Raw genomic sequence first — 22,176 nt, forward strand, 5'->3', positions numbered from 1 at the left:
CATTTTAGTTTATTTTATATCTCTAATATTTTAAGTGTAACTCATCTATACTAATATTATAAAGAGGAAAGATATGATTGTTTGTTTGTTTGCATCGGATAGGCTCCGAAACTACTGAAACGATTTGAAAAATTCTTTCGCAGTTGGGAAACTATACTATTCGCGGGTGACATGGGCTATACTATATTTAAAAAAAATAGGGAAAAAAATATTTATTTTGAAATTTTTGTTAAATACTCGTGCGAAGCCGGGTGCTGGTGTTGCAATAAACAGACTCTGACACTAGTAAAAAAGGTTATTAAAACTATAAAAGTAATTATATGTAGTGTATAGATGTAGCACAAGTTTTGAAACAGTTTTATATCGTAGTCGCTAGCCAGCCAGCTACTCGTTAGTAGCCTTAAACCCCAACTTACGTCTAGCTCTAAATAACTGTCATTACAAACTCTGTTAAAATAATAAGTCTGTCTCCGTCTTCAACATTATTAGTAAAAAAATGTACATTGTTTAATTATATAATTAAGATAGTTCTCATAAACTTCCTTGAATTTACATTTTGAGATATTAACTCTGACAGATAAACTGAAAAATATTCAAACATGCAAAACATGCATTTACAACGAGCAAGTTCAAACTAGACTAGCATTGTTAACTTCAATTATTAAAGAGTCATAAGGAATATACCTTTCTTTTTTAACCGACTTCAAAAAAGGAGGAGGTTACTCAATTCGACCGTATATATTTATGTATGTTCGGGGATAACTTCGTCTTTTATGAACCGATTTTGATAATTCTTTTTTTGTTGGAAAGAAGATATCTCAAGTGTGGTATCATGATAGGAAAACCAGGATCTGATGATGGGATCCCAGAGAAATTGAGGGGAACCCTCGACAATCCGCATCTGGGGCCACGGTAGTGCCCCCGCCAAGACGTATTTTTTTCTGGGTGTACCGATTTCGATGATTTTTAATTTAATCGAAAGCCAATGTTTATCATGTGGTCACATTTAAATTTCATCGAGATCTGATTACAACTTTTGGAGTAATCTTTGATCATGCGTATTTACTTGACTATTTTTGAGTCTACCTACGTTATATTACTTGTCGATGGAATTGAAGTCAGTTTTAATTCGTTTGCAAGCAAACAATTATTAACAATAATACACTTTAATTTTAACACTTTGTACACTTAAATTTTAAATTTTATGGTTTAAACACATACGTACATTATTAGCTGTTACATGTACGTTACAATTTTGGGACACATGTTCAAAGCACGGCATGCAAATATGGAATGTAAGTTATAAGAGCGATTTGAGTAAATTGAAAGATCGCGAAGGGGGTAGACAAGCGTATTCCCGTTAGACGTAAGCGTTGTTTTATGGTCGTCATGACGCCAACAAACTTCGGCAACTGCTTTATGATCCTAATTTATAAGTGAGAGGCGTTTGTATTTACGACTCTTTCTAGAACCTCCCGCGAGTGCGTTCATTTCTATTGCCTCGCCAGGGTTCGTTATTACTTCTATTTTATTTTAAATCTAGTTTTCGAACTATGATTTGTTAATTATGCTAGTTTGCCGGGAAAATATTTATTAGAATAATTAAACGATGTTACCCAAACATTAATTAAATTGTAAAAACATTTAATTTTTTATTGTACACTGATACAATATCAGTTCACGTGGTTTTATAGCTCGTTACAATGATGTAATATCCAACTGCATGTTAATATTGAAAACAATTTTTATCGTGAAAAATATATTTATAGACAAAGTAAAGTAACATATATTTTAAATAGAAAGTTCAATATATAATTTTTATATATATAAATATGTATTTTAAAATATTTATAGTTCCGCCGGTAAGTTTCACTCTTAAGCTTTATACATTCAGGTTCGTGTTGACTGATTTACAATCTGCGAGAGCTTTATGAAATTTTGCAAGCATAAATTAATTTTCAATTTGCCTTTGACGTTTCGCTGAGCCGGCCCGACATGTCTCTCAGGCTAGGTATTAACCGGGACATGACGCCCTGTGCTTATTTCCCACCCATATCTCTCTATACAGGTTAGCCTTGTGTCGTACACGTGTTATGAGAAACTTAATTGAAATACTACACGTTCATTGCCTGTCGATAGCTCTCTTTGTTACACTTTTAGCATACGTTAGCTTTCTTTAAAAGTCTGACTAAAAACCTCAAGTTCTTGTTGCTTATGGTTCTTTGTAAAGTCTTCTTTGTGAGATCTGAGACTATTCTAGATGAGATAATGTGTTCACAACGGGCTTAATAGACTACGAAAAATAACCGTACAAAGAACAATTTGTTGCAAAATTAAAAATAATTACCTGAAGGTTTAAATAAAGTCAAAGCTAATCGAATCGAAAAATCGATGCTTATGTCATTTCTGTGTGCTATGAGGCTTTATCACCTTAAATAATCGTTATCGTCCTAAAAAAATAATTTATATGTTGCTATCCCAAATTGTTAAAAAAGAATGAAAAGGGGAATATAACGGCTAAAAAAATATAGAGTACTAAAATAATAATCACATGAACGCCGCGTTGGCGCAACGGTTACAGCCATGGATTGTACCTGTTGCGCTGGCGGTTGCGGGTTCGATCCCCGCACATGACAAACATTTGTATTGGCTATACAGGTGTTTGCCGTGGTCTGGGTGTTTGTGCAATCCTTATGGGTCTCTCCACCGTGCCTCGGAGAGCACGTTAAGCCGTCGGTCGCGGATGTTATCATGTACACCTGATAGCGATCGTTAGTCATAGAAGTGAGTATAACCGCCTATCCGCACTGGAGCACCTTGGTGGATTAAGCTCTGATCCCACTCCCACATGGGGAAAGAGCCAGCAGTGGGTTACTACAGGCTGAACCGTAATCATATGAAAACGTCTAATAAAAAAATCGCACTAAATAAAACATTAATACTGCTAAAACTCTTTATAGTAATAGTATACTACTATGATATATTAGTGCTTATTATCATTATTGTTACAAGGTCAAAATTATTTTCATTAACATAAAGATGTTCGTGTAAACTTACACATGAAAGTCGGAAATTTTAGATTTAAAAGTTCTTATATTTATCTTATTTCCTATTAAGATTTTAAGGTAAATCGTCAGTATCCAAATTAAAAAGGTACAACTTTTTCGTTGGACAGTTAGACCGTCGAGGTTACAACGCATCATGACAAAACACAACGTCAGCTGAGTTCAACTAGTATCGTGTGCTACATGCTAAAGCCATCGCGAAATATGACAGCACTGACATCATTTTGCGCCGAACATGAGTTGAAATTACAATATATTTAGTCCTAATTACTTACTTATTTCGATAATAATTACAAATAATGCTCTACAAGTGAGGCCTTTTCATGGATGTACAATGTATACGAATTTCAACACAGGTTTATTTTTGAAGAAAAAAACTGCTTAATCATAGGTCATTTACTTTACGTTTTTCAAATTATATTTATTGTTCATCCTTATTATCGCACTATCCTAATAAGGTAATGACTAAAATTAATATATGCAATTAATATTAATTCTAATAATAAAAATTGTTTTTTATATATTTTTTTCGATAGGGTAGGCAGAGACCACTTCTTTCCACTTGCCACGATCCTTACATACTTTTTTCGCTTCGTCCACTTTCATTATTCCCTTCATACGTGCTCTTCGGTTTCGGGTACTCTTAACCTGGCCTTTTTTCAAGACGTCCCTTATTTGGTCTCGGAACGTCCGCCTAGGTACCCCTTCCAACCCTTCCATCCACACTCGCCTTATACACTTTTTTCGTCAATCGTTCTTCACTCATTCTCTCGACATGACCAAACCATCTAGCATACCTTTCTCAATTTTTGTCACTACATCTTCTTTCAGACCACAACGTTTCCTTATCTCACTATTTCTTATCCTGTCACTCAGTTTAACTCCTATCATACTTCTCAACGCTCTCATCTCAACTGCATTTATTCTGCTTTCATGTTTCTTCTGCCATACTGCCTGCTTGTAATATACATTTTGTTATACATTATGGAACATATATGATTGTTGTGATAAATTAATGATGGTCTATAATTGTTTTTGTGGTTGACAGTTAGTTTAGCTGATACGAAACTGACAACTAAATAATTCATATAAAATATTTTTTGCGAACATTTAATCTAGTCAGTTCGATTTTATGATATAGTAATTGGTTATTAAAGTTTCATCGTGTCATCGTTCGGCACCTACATATTCAATCGCTATAAAATGCGATGTGTATATTCGTGTCAATCTCTTTTACGTATTGCTATATATTCGACGAAATATGTATATAGTGTTGGATATATAAGAAAGTAAAGGTCTAGATTTGAATCAATTTATAATAAAAAGGATTCATTCTACAATCATGCTTGCATCTAAGTTCCCTTTATAAACTAATCAAACTTTATCGATTTTGCTAAAATTTAGTGTCTTTTTGGGTTTTGTATGGTTAATGACAAAAGGAGGTGTCAAGTAAGAAATAAATAGAAAATATAATCATCATAATCTTATACCATATACAATACACACACGTTCTTCTGTTCCTATGATAGGCAACTTAATGCTTGTTATAGGTTACTTATAAATATACATTTTTAAATATACATACAAATAGTACATATATTAATACAAATATTACACCCAGACTTGGGCGGGAATCGAACCCACAATCCGCGAAATAAAAAGCAGGTCCACTACAAACTGTGCCAACGGGATAGTTATTTCATCATTCATCATCATCATTTCAGACTATTACAGGCCCCTGCTGGACATAGGTCTCCACAAGTTCGCACCAAAAATGGAGTGAACTCGTATGTTTTGCCCATAGTCACCACGCTGGGCAGGCGGGTTGGTGACCGCAGGGTGGGCTTTGTCGCACCGAAGACGCTGCTGCCCGTCTTCGACCTGTGTATTTCAAAGCCAGCAGTTGGATGGCTATCCCGCCATCGGTTGGCTTTTTAAGTTCCAAGGTGGTAATGCAACTGTAATCCCTTAGTCGCCTCTTACGACAGCCACGGGAAGAAAGGGGGCTATATTCTTAATACCGTAACCACACAGTAACAGCCAGATAGTTATTTAAATAAGAATAAATAGAAATTTAAATAAAAAGTAAAAAATACGAATTGGTTTAAAAAATTATATTGAAACTAATAATTTAAAAATTTATTCACTTTTAACTAAAACTAAAACATTTAGAAAGTACATTCTGATATTAAAATAACATTGTAAACATTTTGTATGAAACTCTCTTACTTAAGTTTAACTAGTTTTACTGGCCATTTGGTTTCAATTAACGGTACTTTTAAACTTACACTAAAAAAATATTTGATAAAATAGCATTAATAAAATTTAAAAGCTACATTTATGTATAAATTCAAAAAGTCTTAGAATTGATTTCTATACACAGGGTCGTTGTAAAATGCACTGCTGATCACTGCATCACCTTTTCTCGGCACGTACTCAAGACTTTGTTAAATAGTAAACTTTGTAATGTAAATTATAAAAGTAACTAAAACTTAATAGATAATATATATTTTTTAGAAAATAAAAACGTAAAAGAACTATTATTATATTAATAGATTATATTGAGGTAGGGCATAGCAGAATATACCTTGCTCAAAATCTGGAGCAGCCCATCCGGGGAAGTAAGTCATCAGCTTTATAGAAAATCGTAGCGAGTAAGATGGCTGGGTAGGGTCAGGCATAAGGTCAGTAACGTGCTACGTACAGCTTTTGGTGTTGCAGGCGTTTATAGGCTACGGTACCATCATGAAGACCGTACACTTGTTTGCCGACTTGTATAAAAAAGTATGTTGTATGAACTATCAATGTAAAAATGAAAATGTTTCTTAAATAAGTAAATTATGGTTTTTTTAAAGAAAATAAAGATATTTTTAACATAGTTTCTGCCGATGAGAAAATTAAACAAATAACATTATCTTTAACTATATGGAAAAATTGTTATATACTCGTGGTATAACAAGAAATAAGAGTAAACTAGTGATATTTTCATCACTCATTTTCCACTTTTGAAATAACATTAAATGCAGCGAGGAAAATACAAGGAAAATAATAAATAAAAAGTATTTTTACAGCTATTTTTATATTTTTATATTTCGTTTACTCCTAAATTTCTTTCCTCTGATAGTTTAATAAGTATTTGCTTTGGTCGAAATGACTATATCTGAAAACCATACTTTCTGAAAATCCTATTCTACTCCTTTTTGCTCTCAAGAATTGGCACTGCTTGAATCAGAACATCGTAGCTCTGAGCGTGTATTTACTTCTGTTGATCTATGGTAAGACCTACAATTTAGGGAGAGTGGTGTGTCGCATTAAAGTTCTTCTCTTAAGAAAGTGTTTTGTTAAGAGAAGAAACAAAGGAAAAGAAATCTTAGCTCAGCAGTAGAACGTTAATTAAATATGTAAGTTCTAGAAATTTAAATATTAAAAGAGCAACACATCGATGACTTTTTCTTTTTTTCTTTATTATATAACTAGAGTGACAAACAAGCCATTTGCCAGTAATGTGATAACCGTAGCTTATGGACTCTTGCAACCTCAGAAGTCTGAGAGCTTTTTGTAGTGAGTACCACAGAAACAAAACACCATTTGAGAGCAGTATGTTTTGCATAAATATGTCGATTATATTAACTCCAGTACACAGTTCTTGTTCGTGATGTTTTGTCATTCGTCTCATTGATCACTTTGTAATAAATTTCGAAGAATGTTCGTGGTCTATTCAGTCTTGTTGGATGGTGTTTTGAATATTAGAAAAGAAGGTTCAGAGCAAAGTCCCTGTTATCTGAAATTAAATATAATTATTTAAAATGAAGGTAAAGCTATATTCTAAAACATTTTTGAAGCCGTACAACCGAAGGGCAGAAATACAAGTTATTGAGTCAATATTTTATGGGTTTTCCTTTTATTTTTATAACAAAAACTTTAACGTTCAATCATTAGTGGTAGAACAGTTGTAATATATTTAGTGAAAAATTAATTTTTTGTCTATCGTGCGTTTTCAGCTTTAATTTTGTTTATTAATACGTTCGTTTTCTACAGTGTTGAAACAAAGACAAGGTACGATGATTTAGAACTAACCTACAGAATATAAGTTGAAGAATATTTTGTTAAAAAAATACAAACAAATATTATGTTTGAGAATTACAAATATATAAATACCGCTCGTATAAAAGCCCGACTGTATAAAAAAACAACTTGAAATAAAAATTGATAAGAAAAAAAATCCTGTTGTTTTTTTTTTTAAAGTGACCTAAGTAAAAATTTGTTCGTTTTAATTTATATACTTAAATCCGTTCAGTAGTTTGAAATATATGAGGTAATAATGATTGTTACATGTACGTACACAAGATAAGCGCGACCATAACACAACCCTTCGTGGCAGTCCGGAAAAAAGTTAAATTAAGAATGTGTTGCTTATGTGGATTGAACATTGTTGCTTTAGGACATTGTATTATCTCATTGCGATTTTCTTATTTATAAAGGACTTCTGCTATTTTTATTTCTATAAAAACGATCGTCCCTGCTTAGTATTTTAATTATAAAACATAGTAATCGTATATATTTTTAAAATTTTATCTTAGATATAAAATTCTCGTGTCACAATGTTAGTTACCTATACTCCTCCGAAACGGCTGGACCGATTTTTGTGAAATTTTGTGTGCAAATCGGGTAGGTCTGAGAATCAGTCAACATCTATTTTCCATACCCTTAAGTTATAACGGGGGGGGGATTAACGGGGTTAATAACATATATAGCAAAACAACGTTTGCGGGGCTTCCTTATATAAAATCTTTAAAATAAAATGAATTTAGAGACTAAAGTTTATATTCAAATACATGTCCAGGAGTAGTAGTAAAGTGATTATAAGTGCAATACATTGCCTTTTGAAATGTAATCGTTTAAATCGTCCGTTTCGACGATGGCTGTCGACGCGAAGGAAGCAGATTTTAATGCACATGATTTACGGCCTCCACCGGCACTGCGTTGTATTCTCTGCATGCAAATATTAAATCGGCATGCAATTGTCTCTATATTCTTATAGTTCACATGAAATTTCGCATAGTGATATAATATTTCTCGACATGAAATTAGAGAATCTATCATATTGTTTTATATGACATCGTCTTATTTGGAAATATGATATATTTGAGATGTCGACACACACAATAAAAATTTACTATGATAATTCTTTGTCTTTTAGGATCAATAGTTATTTTTGTGTAAATTATTGTGATATAAGAATAGTTACATACCTACTAACAATGCAAATTGTAACCATTCTCGATTTTTCAAAACAGATAATAACAAAGCTTCAAATTTGTTGTTGACTTTTACTAACTAACGAGACGAAATTCATAAGTTGTAGAGATCAGGTATCGTGTGTCACTTGTATGGAATTCACTGTGCAAAGTGCTACGTTATTCAACTTAATGGCTATTAGTTTGGTTCGTTAGTGGAATATTGCTAACGAATGTGCAGCGGCCGCGCATTCCGGCGGGCGGTGAAACGCTCAATTAGCACACACAGTCACTATTCAACTATTCTACCTCAGTTTTCATATAAAACGTCAGTAATTTCATGCAAAGCAAAGTATTAAAGCGTGACAATGTTAAACAACATGTTAGCGCTGTTCAGCTTAATATATACAAATATTGTTTAGGTATAGTATATACTGTTGTAGTAATTTCAATTCAAGACAATTCCTTTTTTATTACTATTTAATTTTTTTATTCTTACGTTTTCAAATTAATACTCCTTAAATCTTTTTAAAGCAAAGGTCTTACAAATAATATTTTCGTAAAAGGTACAGGTCCTGTTACGGCATATCTGTGTAGCTACGAAGTCAGTTGCCGTGATGGAGATGATTAATATGCCTCATTTGCGGCACGCGCCTCCCTCTAGGACGTTACGGGCTACGGGCTACGAGCTACGTAGCTGCGATGCTACGTGCTACTACGTACATCGTTTACGCTTCCGCGCGGAAAATTTATTAGATCCCGCTCCATTTATACATTTTATCTCCATTATGTATTTGTTAATGTCATCTTGTTTTCTAGACTTCCGATCTACGTATAAAGTAATATAAGAAAAAGCTATTTCTTCTCTTTGTATTGCTGTGAATACTTTGTATTTTTTCGCTTCAGTGCGATATAGGTTTATATTAACTGTTAGGTTTTAATATAGGTCTTTGTAAAATCTAGGCTAATAAGCGCAGTAGCCTTTATACAAAGTTTTCTTGACACAATGACTTAAAACCTTGTGCTATTTATTACGAAAATGTTCCTTTAGGTGGCTTAGGCAAACGAGATTTTAGGGCCATAAAAATATTTTAAGAAGCTGTAAAAAAGAAGTGTGTTATTTTATTTTTACTTTCCGACGATTATAGCTTTAATTATTTCTTTTAATTTTTATATTTATTTTATTTCATTTAAAAGAAGTTTATAATAAAAAAAGAAATATATATGAAATGATAATAACATTTACTTTTTTTAAGTATTAAAAAGCCTTAGAGCCAAAGAATCTTATTAAAATAGGAATTTACACAGAAGAATAAAATGAGAAATTACTCTTTAAAAATCTGTAAAATGTAATTAAGGACAAGATTTATAAAAAAAACGTATTTAAGGAAGTTAAATAAGTACTATATTTTAGCTTAAGTATGTTTATTGATTAAATTGGAAAGACGAGACTTGTAAGTAAGCGATATTATTGTTGTAATTGGTTTCTAATGCCACCTAAACCCACCAAACGTGTTGGGAGACTGGACCCGGAGATAAAGTGCAGCCGCTCGCCGGGTGTCCTTACTTATTTTTCTTTCAAAATAAAAGAATCTGAAATACGGAGGTCGTTGAACTTGGGCATGTAGACTTTTTATATAATTTGTATTTTTTAAACTTATCAACCATAATATAAGTAACTGCGCGAAGTTAGTTACAAATGTTTATAAAAATGTTGCAAGATTTATAATAAACATTTCATCTAAAATAAATCAAAGAGAATCGAGAATGAGGGCTAAGTTTAAATGTACCTAAAATTCGGCACCAAGCCTTTCTCATTGTATTAGGATTAGAGAAAAGCCGGCTGAGACATTCGCTTCGACAACTTGATGAAATATTTGCATTGAGTGCTTTACAAAACGACAATAAGATTTTTGGGTCCATTTTTTTGACTAACCGAGTACACAATTATTCTGGATTAAGATTGTAATACAGTTTTATAAAAAATATTTTTATTTTGTAAAGAGATGGTTTGGCATTTAAAAATTAATAGAATTTTCGATTACGTTACCGTGCACTTTCGAAGATAAATTAAAAATATTTTAGTAAAATAAAATGAATGCATCGTATGTTATTTTAAGTAGAATTGTGTATAGATTTTTGAAAACATATTTATCACAGTTAGCCCACTTGTTATGCAAGCGATGGGGACAGCACATCCTACATCTTGCGGTAAGAGCGCGAGTTAGAATTTTTCAGCGTGCAATGCTCCTGTCGTGTTTAAATCCTAGTAAATTTATGACCGACTCGTTGCTACTGGCCAGTTTTAGAAATACTTCGTAGTTCTTTGTACATTCCTCGTGACATATCTTTTCATAAAATACATTGATATAATTTAGTCGCCTCTTCGAACGAAATATAATATTTTTATCCATTAATCGAATCGATTTCAAATAATATAGACAAACATTGTATTGTAGTTGTACTTAAGTTTTTTTAAATAGGGTTCTGTACTATTTTTTTGATATTTTATAAATGTAATGTCACATTGATCCATTAATATGTTTAATTAAGCGGCAAAAAAGTTCATTTAAAAAGTAATATGAAAAAATTGTACTGAATTAAATTAGCAAAACTCATTCAATTAATAAAACTGTTCGAATGATCTATTAGATAAATCCAAACCTAGTGTAAACCTTTACGTCGAATATATAATAATAAAGTCATAAAAAAATTTAATAGTTCATATTATCATAATAAGGAATCTTGAGACACTCACGGCGACAAAACAAACGTCGAGGATTTATATAAAGACGTTAAATTTCTGATTTAACAAGACTATAAAGTTAATTCATGAATATGAAAGTCCATTACATTTGCTTCGGAAACAAAAACATTGTGTTTTAATGCCAATAATACGCAAGGGCATATGCGCCTCGCTTCGCTGCCCCGTCACGCCTTGCAAAAATAAATTCGAAATATAATTCTGCATTCAGCTCATGCAAATTCATTTTGAAAGGTTTAGTCACTTTAAAAAGCAATAATTGTGTCGTCGTTATATAATAATACTAGCTGTGCCCGCGACTTCGTCCGCGTGGAATATAACAAAATAGTTATTGCCCAGTTCGCAGAGTTATAAAATAAAACTAAAAATCTAAAATAAAAGTAGCCTAAGGTACTCCTTATTACATCAGCTATCTACTGTGAAACTACAGTGAAAGTCCCGTCAAAATCGGTTCAGTCGTTTCAGAGATTAGCCGGAACACACAGACAGACAGACAGACAAAAATTGTAAAAATTATATTTTGGTATATGTACCGTGTATACACATCCATATGCATTTAGTAAAAAGCGGTTGTATGAATATTACAAACAGAATTACAAATTTTATTTATTTATTTTAATTAACGTTTATAAAATTAACCATTAAGGTTTCACCCTGTGCTGTCTTTAGTCTAATTATATACAATCATTATTAGTATAGAAGGTTTTAAAGCTACAAGGATTTTGAAGGCAGCATTAGTCATTTAAATATAAACTACATCGCGTGACTAACATGTATTAGGTACACGGCCGGACTGATGCGGAGACTACAATTTTTAACCGTATTTTATTGAGCGGAACCACATTAGCAAGTTTTCCTTTGTACAAAACTTGTAAATTAGTAACTAATGTCACCCCTTTTAAGGGAAATGTAAACTATACTTTGGTATTTAATATGTTCAATTTGTTAATATTTAAACAATATCGACTTTGAGCTATTATATTGATACTTTAAATAAATAAAAATGTCGTAAATAAAATAAAGTCATAGCGTTCTAATAATAGTGTCTACAGTGTCATAATTTGTATAATAGATATTATAAAAGTTCCATACATCAAAATAAAAAGTGTTACATTAATTTGAAATAAAATAAAGCACATTTTGGTAGTACAATGTTATTGAAATAATGTTCTTGTAAGATAGATGTAGGACACTTGTGTGCGACATAAAGCCGGATTTGCTGCGATCAGTAGGGCTAGAGGAAATAAACTTATGATTTATGCAAGTGAAATGTGTTTCAAACAACGTTCGAGCGAAAGATCTCGACTACGGAGCGGGAAATTCTCTTGTGTCACGGATATTTAAAGCTTTATCAAATTTTATTTTAAGTTATCAATAAATAGTTTGTTGTTGTTTTTGTTGAGAATAATAGGAGAATATTCTTTAATGTATTAATTGTTTATATCTGTTTTGAATATTAGGATAATTTAATAAAGTTTAGATACTTCAAAAGCTTTAATCAAGAGTGAAGAAGTGACTTGTTACTTTATAAAAATCCCTTTTGAAAATTTACCCGACTCAAGGCAAAAGAAAGATTATAATTTTAGCAGTCTATTTTTGTATGTATGTATGTATGTATGTATGTTCGTCTGTTCCCTCATATCTCCCAAAGCACTTGTTATATTTAGACACATCAGGTATCATTAGAAGCGTCTTAATTGTCCGCTGGTTACAGGCTATGGTGTCAGATATTGAATGTGGCGCCCTCTGAAGGTCATAAAATGACGTACTAAAATTTAGCTGTCGTAGTCGAGTTTTAGTTTTTAATTTTATTTATCTATTTTAATACCTATTATAATTACATGCCATTAATCGCCAAAAAGAAAAATCTTACAGATACTAATAAGGATATTGCCTAATTTTATTATAACAAAAATTTAACGTCCATGCAGGTTAAACAGTTAACTAGCTGGCTTTAATTTTATTTTATGACAAAATCACAAAAACATCCAATACACAAGTTTTTGATGATAGAATGTTTATAAAATATTTATGTAATTTCATGAATTGTGAAAACTAAAATCATAGTCTATTATTTTATGATTCAGATTTTATTTATAAGTTTTCGTACAATATACTTATTCAAACAGCATTTGTTACCTTAAATACTCGAAATTACAAAAATGGAAAACAATCTATTTCAAAACGAATACTAGAAATATCGGCTAACTTTAAAATGGAATCAACTACGTCTTTCCGATTGAAAGTAATGAAATGTGATTTTTAAAGCAATATTTTTCTTCCAGGATTCCTTATGCCGACAAGATCACCCCAGAACCGATCCTCAACAACAATGCGGGTCGAGATACAAAGGCGGACTCGATCAGGAACAGTTATAATAGCCAATTCAAAGTTGGCATTTACGGTTGGCGAAAGAAATGTCTCTACATTCTTGTCATGGCGCTTATGCTTATGTTGATTATCAATCTCGCACTGACGCTCTGGGTTCTGAAAGTATTGGATTTCAATTCGGTAAATTTAACTTTTATACTTTTGGAATGTGTCGTTGTTTTCATATTTTGTATTCCATTTGTATATACCTCTTCAGAATATCTTTATGATTTATTTATTTTTAATAAGTATTTACGTTTCTATTTAGTGTTTGTATATTATTGTTTATATAAATAACTTTATAAGGACTATTAAGAAAAATATTTTCCTGCATTTATGTATGTATAGAAAACATACGTACGCTATGCATAAAACACGCTATGTAACATTATAATATATTTCCTAGAACTTGTGCTTGCCAAGTTAAACAAGTTACGTAAGTTTAGTTTACTAGAGTTGAGTTTTTAAGTAAAATGTATGTTACGACAGAAACATGTAAAGTACGAGTCGATAAGGATAAACTAAGATTTGATTTTTATTTTTATGCAGGAAGGAATGGGCCAGCTTCGAATCGTGCCGGGCGGTTTGCACTTGATAGGGCAGGCTCTTGTGTTGGACTCGCTATTTGCATCTAGTATAAAGTCTAAGCGTGGACAACCAATCTCAATTGAATCATCTAGGAATTTTACTGTGTCGACACGAGATGCTCTTGGCATGCTTCAGAGCAGATTATTTTTAGGTATGAGCGTTAAATACATATTTTTTATTTGCTTAATTTGAACAACAAGTATAAAAACATATGTTTTGATTGAAAATATTAAAAGAATAATAATTATTTATTTTTATAACATTATAAACGAAACGTAGTAAAGAAGAGTAAAATAATAAAATAGTATAAACATAATAATGTAAATAAATATCTAAATATCTACTTTTGCTTTCGGAGCGTTTTGAAAACTATTTATAATAACTTTTAACTAACTGAATTTAAATTAAAAATAAGATGAAAAACATGTAACTACTTCTACAGTCTCGCTACAGACCAGCGGATGTCGGGGGGGGGAGGGGGGACCAGACGCTGAGTTTGCGTCTCTTGCCTATTCTATGAATCTTATTTTATGTATCTTTTTCTATCTGTTATCTTATTCTATGTATTTTAATTTAGGGCATGTAGACGAGTCGTAATTATTACTATATACAGTTAGTGCCTTAAAAATAATTTGTGTCACACAGGTCATGATCGCTTAGAAGTAAACGTAGCTCGATTGGAAATACGGGATTCTCGAGGCACTTTGTTGCTGGGCGCGGGACATGATGCGGTGACAATCGGGGCTGACAACCTCGTCGTTGCTAGCCATGCTGGGGCTACTTTCAATTCAGCCATTCAGGCACCTCTTGTAAAAGCACCACCATCAAAGCAATTAATGTGAGTTTCAAATATTATTGAAATTTTTCAAAATTATCATTGTCATATTTTTAACACTATTGACATAAATATAATCTTTAATAAAAAATAATTATTGTAATTAAAATTATTTTTCAATCTAAAACCTTGTTTAATGTATATCAATGTATCCCAAAATATGGTATAAGATATTAGGCATACTATAAATATCATGTTTTAAAGTTAATCATAAGTACTGATACTACTGACACTTATGATAGCAATTAACAAACTAAATGATTCGTAGGCTGGAATCGCCCACTCGATCGCTAGAAATGCATGCGGCGCAAAGCATCGCCCTGGAGTCGCGTGCTGGCGACATCAGTGCCAGCTGTCTATCCACCTTCCGCCTGCGTTCCATCGCCGGTTCGGTAAGCGCTGACTAAGGGATACGAGCACCACACATAGCGAACTATGTTTTATTGCTTTATGTTGCTGAATAATGTCTACCATCCATCAAAGATTTTTATGTCAGAGTGTTAGAACAGGTTTTATCAATCAATCCCCTTCGGCTAGTGTGTGTGGCGTATCGATTTATATTTTAATTTGTAGCAATCAGTTGTATCTGAATATAAAAAATACTTTGATATAATTTTCTACGGATTTTTTATTTTTTTTTTGTATAATAAAATCGGTCAGTCGGAGATGCAGGTTTGATCCCCGCTGGAACAGTCGATTTTTGATATGATATTAAAAAAATGTTTAGAATTTCCTGATGTGTGTTTTATTGTTGTTAACACAAAAATAAAATAATACAAATTAATAAAATAATTTTATAATCATATACATATCAATATCAATATAATAACCACATATTATTGTTGTTAACACAAAAATAAAATAATACAAATTAATAAAATAATTTTATAATCATATACATATCAATATCAATATAACCACATATAAATATATGATGACATAAATATATTATGATATTTTTTTCAATTACTGTAACGTATTCCTAACCTAAAAAAGAGTTATTTTAAGGACGTTAATGTGAATATTAACACGTATACGAATAATTATTCCTTTTTTTTAATGATATAGGGTATTTTATTGTTACGAGTATCTACAAATAGAAATTCTAGTTTGAATTTGATTTTAGTACTAACTGACTTGTTAGACGTTGTTTTGTTTTACTGTGTAGTTAGAATAACTATATTAATTTATTTTCTTTTTTTTGGGATTTTTATGAAGTAACATAAACGTTGAAAAAATTTTGACTAGAATCAGTCCAGTCATTCAAGTGTTATGCGCATTTAGCAATTAATTTTTATGTATATAGATTTTGCATGAAAAAATTATCAATAATTTATTATTTATTTTCAGATAAGATTGGACGCTCCAAGCATATATATGCCCAAACTAAAGTCAGCGTTACCATTGCCGGCGGCGGCGCCTCACGGGCACGATCCGCATCACCAGAACATTTACCAGCTTTGTGCTTGCGCAAATGGAAAACTGTTTCTCGCGCCTCCGCATGGTATTTGCGCAGCGAGAGAAGAGAGCTTAATCTGCCGATGATGTTGTAGTAAAATAACAAATGTAAGATGTGTAGAATAGAATATACTATATTGTTATGTAAAACTAATTATACTGATATATACCTCTTTAAATGAAAACGCGTCGTAGAAAGATATACCTATCTCTTGATATAGTCAATTATAAAAAAAAACCAGAGCTAAATTTTAGTCATATTAAAAATTGTGTTAATTATCATAGGGATAAAGATGTATGTGAATTTTTATTGAAAGATAAAAATTTAATTAATTTTTAAAAGTAGAAAAATAAATTGCGTGGCATGTGTTTATTTAATTACATTTAGTGTTATTAATTGCGCATTCTTTTGTGAAAAACTTCTAAAGCTCATATTTTAATCAAATATACAAAAATATTGTTGTTATATGAGAAGATTTTTGATTTGTTGAAGATTGTTGTTTTGAACATTTTCCTGTATTTTTTTATGTTTACTAAGCAATTATATTTGATTTAATTACTATCCCATAGTAACGCCAATTTTTTTTTAATAACAAGGGTCGATTTGATATAATTTCAAATATTCTTTATTCTGTTGCTATTCTTTCTTAAGAACTTTTTACTAGACTGTGTCTTATTATAGTGACGTAGCTTAGCTGGCTTTGCCAGGATTCGTGGCTTACGACATTTTTTAAAATATACGACCACAAGAGTAGCTGAAGTTATTAAACATGTCAAATCTATACATACAACATATTACGAAGAAATTTGAATATTATTTAATTTAGAATTAGTGTCATCAAAACATTGTTATTTATTTAGTAGTTAAAGTTTAAAGAAACAGATTATAAGTTTCTATCTCGTTTGAAACGTGTAAAAGTTGGTTTAGTTATGCATTAATGTAGAAAATCATTCTTTATCGAGATAAATACAGTAACTAGCCATTAGTTAAATTATTTGACCAACTTAATTTCGTTGAATGATTCCCAATGAAAGGTTGTCTGACTGACTACGTCTGAGTCTTTTACATAAAAATGTTCACAATTTAATAATAAAAAAACTTTAAGAATAATCTTTGGTATATACGAATTACAACGATTTTGAAAACGTATCAGATTTACATATAAATAATAACTAGTGCCTTTTTGGAGTCGCAATTAGGATAACGTTTGCTAAAATTGATAATCGCGGTGCATTGCATGGACTTTTAATAGTTTGAACTGTATGCGGTGTTGTGATAGTTTTTAGAGTAGTTGTTTCAATGATGGAATCATTTTAAATTTTAACTGCCACTATGAATAGTTTTAATTTCCCATGACACACACACAGTACAGTCACGACCAACCGTGACGTGTAACGTTGCTGAAATACCGGAAAATTCAATATGACAAGCGCGGTAAACCCGTATAATCTAAAGTGTAGATGGAGACATTTTTTCAGTGTCTCGTTTCCTCTTTCAACTTTCGACAAACAAATAGTTTTTGCTAAAAATTTTCTCTTTAATTTTACTATCAAAACTATAACTACATTGTACTAAATACATAATGATTAATTAATACACCATATTTATGTACATAGACAAGCATAATATAGTTATTCGAAAAATGCACTAACTGTATTTCAAATGGAATTCAAACTGTATTGTATTCGCTTTCATATCTGTTAGATAAAATTAAGTAACCTAATAACAATTTTTTAAGATTTAAAACTATTTTTTTTATGAGGTTGTACAATAAATAATCTCATAAGCGGGCCTAATTTTAAAACAAGATTTTTTTTTTGTAAATTTAACTCGCTCTCTTTAAATTGATTGTATTTAAATGTCATAAAGGAAAGTTCATGTTTTTTTTATATTGCCATTAAAATCAGTATCAAGCTATGTATTCAATTCAATAGCTATAATTTCAAAAAATAAAAATATACTAATGTTGCATATAACCTAAATGTATAATATGAGGTATTAAAGTTGTTGATATTGTTGTAAATATACTTTATTGTAAAGCATTTAGAAATATTATTCTAAATAGAAATTAATATAAAATTGACTGTGACAAATACGTGTAATTTTTTAATACCCTTTTCTTGAACAGAGAAATCCCTATTAAAAACACAAGTGTAAAATTTTGACAGATACTTGTCTCAGAGGTATAAAATATTCGCCAAGTTCGTAATTGAATCGTATCCACAAGCCGCAAGCACTTAATTGTATTATAAACGAACTGAAAATAACTTCGGAACTTCGTCATTTCATTTGAGTTTAAAACATGTTTCCACAGACCGAGTAAACCAGACCGACTTTATTACTTACATGTGACACTTATAACGGAAGGTAAAGGAAACGACACGAAATTAAGTACATGGTGATTATAAAATTGAGGCAACTTTGTAGATAATGTTATGTTTGTGCTTAATTAAACTAATAAATTGCGTAATAAAATGAGTTGTATTATTTGTATTTAAAATATAAAAATTTTAGTTATAGATTTATAATATATAAGTGTTATAAAACGTGCAATCGCTTCAAGTCTACCTACGTTATTGTTCCCGGTTTCATTTGTTACTTTCCTATGAATAGGTTTCAAAAACTATTTGCTGAAAAATAGAAGCCAATCCCGCGAAACTATTTCAACGCGAAATTCCAATTTACCAGAATAAACAATAGTGAAAGTAGAATCAATAAAATAGCAATTTATCTATTGGTAGTGTATATTGATTTTGAGTTTAAATTTATGAATTCACCTTAAGAAACTGTAATAAGCAAACGTTCCAAAATACTCAATATAACAGGCATATTGTCAGACACAATGAGTCTCCGTGAACAGTCAGTGCTAAAGTTTAATTAAAGATTCATGATAAATCGTCGTAGGAAGCTGCATTCTGCGCCGCGTCTCGCACGTGAATAACGTCCGTTCCGCGAACACTTAAATAACTTAAGCCAGTAACCTAACAATAAATTCATGAGGCTCCACTCCTTTTGTTTGGAGGCGCGCCGCGCACTAATTGGCAGGAAGGACCGTTTAAAACGTCTCAAATGAGCTGGCTTTACCGTCATTATAATCATTAAATTTATAAACCGGTTGCATACGTAGCGTTATAACCGAAGTGAAATTGAGTTAATGTTCGACTGTGCTGAGTCTATTTGAAATCCGTATAGCAGTTTATTATATTTTATATTAGGAAATTATATTAACTTCTCACAGTTCTAGCTACGCCTAATTTAATATTACGCGCTTTTGTTGTGGTATTGCAGAGCAGTCTTAAAGCCTTTTCAAAGACACCTCCCGTTTCGAGTCACTATCCAGTGAGCGAGAGGAAATAAAGTTATGATTTATGTAATGAAATATGTAGCAGGCGGAGAGCTAACGTTCTAAGCATTGTCGCGTCTTGTCGTAACCGGCGTAAATATTGCTTAAAGGACTATCGTTATACAATAAAAATATTTTTATAAACATAAAACTTGTAGTTTACAATTTCATTGTCAAGTAAGCTCACGGCTCACTTTCTTAACCTAGACTAGACTAATATCCACCAACCTGCATTGGAGCAGCATGGTGGATTAAGCTCTGATCCTTCTCCTACATGGGGAAAGGGGCCTACGGTTAGCTGTTGAATGTTACTTGCAGAAACGTATTTAATTTAAGTAATTGTTTGCATTAATGAACAAATCATAGTTATGTGTATATATTATTTTTATATAATGTTATCTGAAAAAGTGTTTTATAATATAATTGACAATATAAGAATTTTGTTTTCAGTCATGTCATTGAAGAGCCTCCAGTAAGTGTCAGATATGTTTTAAAATTTCTATTAAAAGTATCTGACACAAATTTTAAACTAGTGTGCAACGTCTTGTTCAAAATTTATTTTCTGAGAACCTTTTCACTTACGTTGAAAATTCCGTAATAGTTAAGCCTGACGAAAACGTGCCATATTTTACTATACTGTAACAACCCCTAAACTTTTAGAAGGGTTGAAAGTTAATCCGCAACGCTGATTCATTACAGGTAGGCTGATATACGAATTAAAAAACATTCTAAAACATTTGAAATTAGTAAAAATGAATTTTCAAAATATAGGTATACTGAAAATTTTAAAAACACATTAAATTATTTAATTTAATTTTCCAGATAAACAGTAAATTAAACAGCTTGATCTGATTGATTTTAACTATAAAAATTTTCAAACTAAGGAAATATGAGTATTCAAATCTCGCGACAAGCTTTTCTATCATATAAATTATGTAATGACTTTATAAGTAGACAGTAAAAGTTTTAAAGTAAAAATTTTTTTTTGTCGTTTTAGCGCATTCAAATAAAAGCTTGTTTTAAAAGAGGTTTTTTACTCTTAATTTATTTTTCATTAATGCAGTAAATTAAAGAGCTTATTGAGTATAAATTAATAGAAGAAGGTATAAGGAACAATATTTTCTGCAGAACAATCACAAATCTGTTATTTTCAATTAAATTTACAAAGTTTTTAGTGAACATGTTTAATATAGTTCTGTTACGTTTATTTTTGTTTATATGTTCTCAAATGTCTGCGAGTAAAAATTGAGGTACTTATCTTCCTGACAGTCAGGTCATGTTCTTAGCTTGATTTGACGGAGGTCGAGCGTGGTCTGCCTCGATTAGGGCGCCAGTCCCGACCGGATTTGATTACGCTCCGGCTTGAGATTGTTATGGCGAGACGTATTACGATATCATGCGAAGAATGTTCCTCATTATTCGTTTTCAATCCAAAATATTACATCTATTATTTTTGAAATAGTTTAGATTAAATTTCATTTCTGTGCATAAAAGATACCTCACTTTTCATATAATCTCGTATGTGAAATGATATTTAATTATGATGTAAGAATCTTTTATTATATCAACACATTAAATGTATATAAAAAAAAAATTATGTGCAAAAAATATATGAAATTGTATAACGTATATTATATCTTATATTATATGATAAATTTACTACATAAATAAACATTTTAGAAAACCTTTATGATAAAACATTATAAAGGGCTTTATGTTTAAAACGACACAAACGAGAAACAGGGGTAAATCACGCGTCTGTATGATTCAATGAGTAACCGCCAGTGACCGTCTTCAAGCAGACCTGCGTCATTTAGACAGCAAAGTGAAGTGTCACGCTCTCTAATAAAATTAACACGTACACAGGCTCTGACAACAGAAACAAAACTGTTAAACGTCCCGGCTCTGATAACACAACGTTTAGGCAGTTTACATAACCCTACAGAAACTTGAATAATGAATAAAGTACATAAAACAAAATATAAATTGAATTAATAAATTAAATGTCTGTTGTTTATTGTAATAACAATAACAATGTTATTACGTAACTCATTCCTGTCAACTTTGCTTCAATTCCTTGAGTTATAATTTAAAAAAAAAAAATTGTATTGAAATACAAATATTTTGTAAAACATGAATAGCCTTTTGTCTTATCGTATTGTAATTTACTTTGAAAGTATTCAAGTGTCTAAGTGCTGTAAAAACCTCTTATTTTCATGTTGCTCAACTATAATCAATCACACACAGTAGGAAATTCTAAACATTTTTTAATATCATATCAAAAATCGACCGTTCCAGCGGGGATCGAACCTGCATCTCTTCAATCATTTTGACCGTGTTGGTGCTCTAGCCAATTAAGACGGCGCCACGGTCGCTTAGACCGAATATAAAAACATCATATCAAAAATTTAGATCTAGCGAGTACATCGTTCCATAGCTTAATTGGCTAGAGCACCGACACGGTCAGTCAGAGATGCAGGTTCGATCCCCGCTGGAACGGTCGATTTTTGATACG

The 22,176-nt window shown here is 31.4% G+C and overlaps 1 protein-coding gene across 1 annotated transcript in view; it reads left to right on the forward strand.

The window, feature by feature from the left end:
* Positions 1 to 16,404, forward strand: part of LOC123669895 (zeta-sarcoglycan-like) — a 32,277-nt gene extending 15,873 nt beyond the window's left edge. The window contains exons 2-6 of the mRNA XM_045603414.1: positions 13,352 to 13,577; positions 13,986 to 14,175; positions 14,670 to 14,862; positions 15,128 to 15,251; positions 16,210 to 16,404. Of these exons, the coding sequence (XP_045459370.1) occupies positions 13,352 to 13,577; positions 13,986 to 14,175; positions 14,670 to 14,862; positions 15,128 to 15,251; positions 16,210 to 16,404 (928 nt within the window). The remainder of the gene's footprint in view (positions 1 to 13,351; positions 13,578 to 13,985; positions 14,176 to 14,669; positions 14,863 to 15,127; positions 15,252 to 16,209) is intronic.
* The last annotated feature ends 5,772 nt before the right edge of the window (positions 16,405 to 22,176 follow it).

Source organism: Melitaea cinxia, chromosome 4 (assembly GCF_905220565.1).
Source record: "Melitaea cinxia chromosome 4, ilMelCinx1.1, whole genome shotgun sequence".
Lineage (NCBI taxonomy): Eukaryota > Metazoa > Arthropoda > Insecta > Lepidoptera > Nymphalidae > Melitaea > Melitaea cinxia.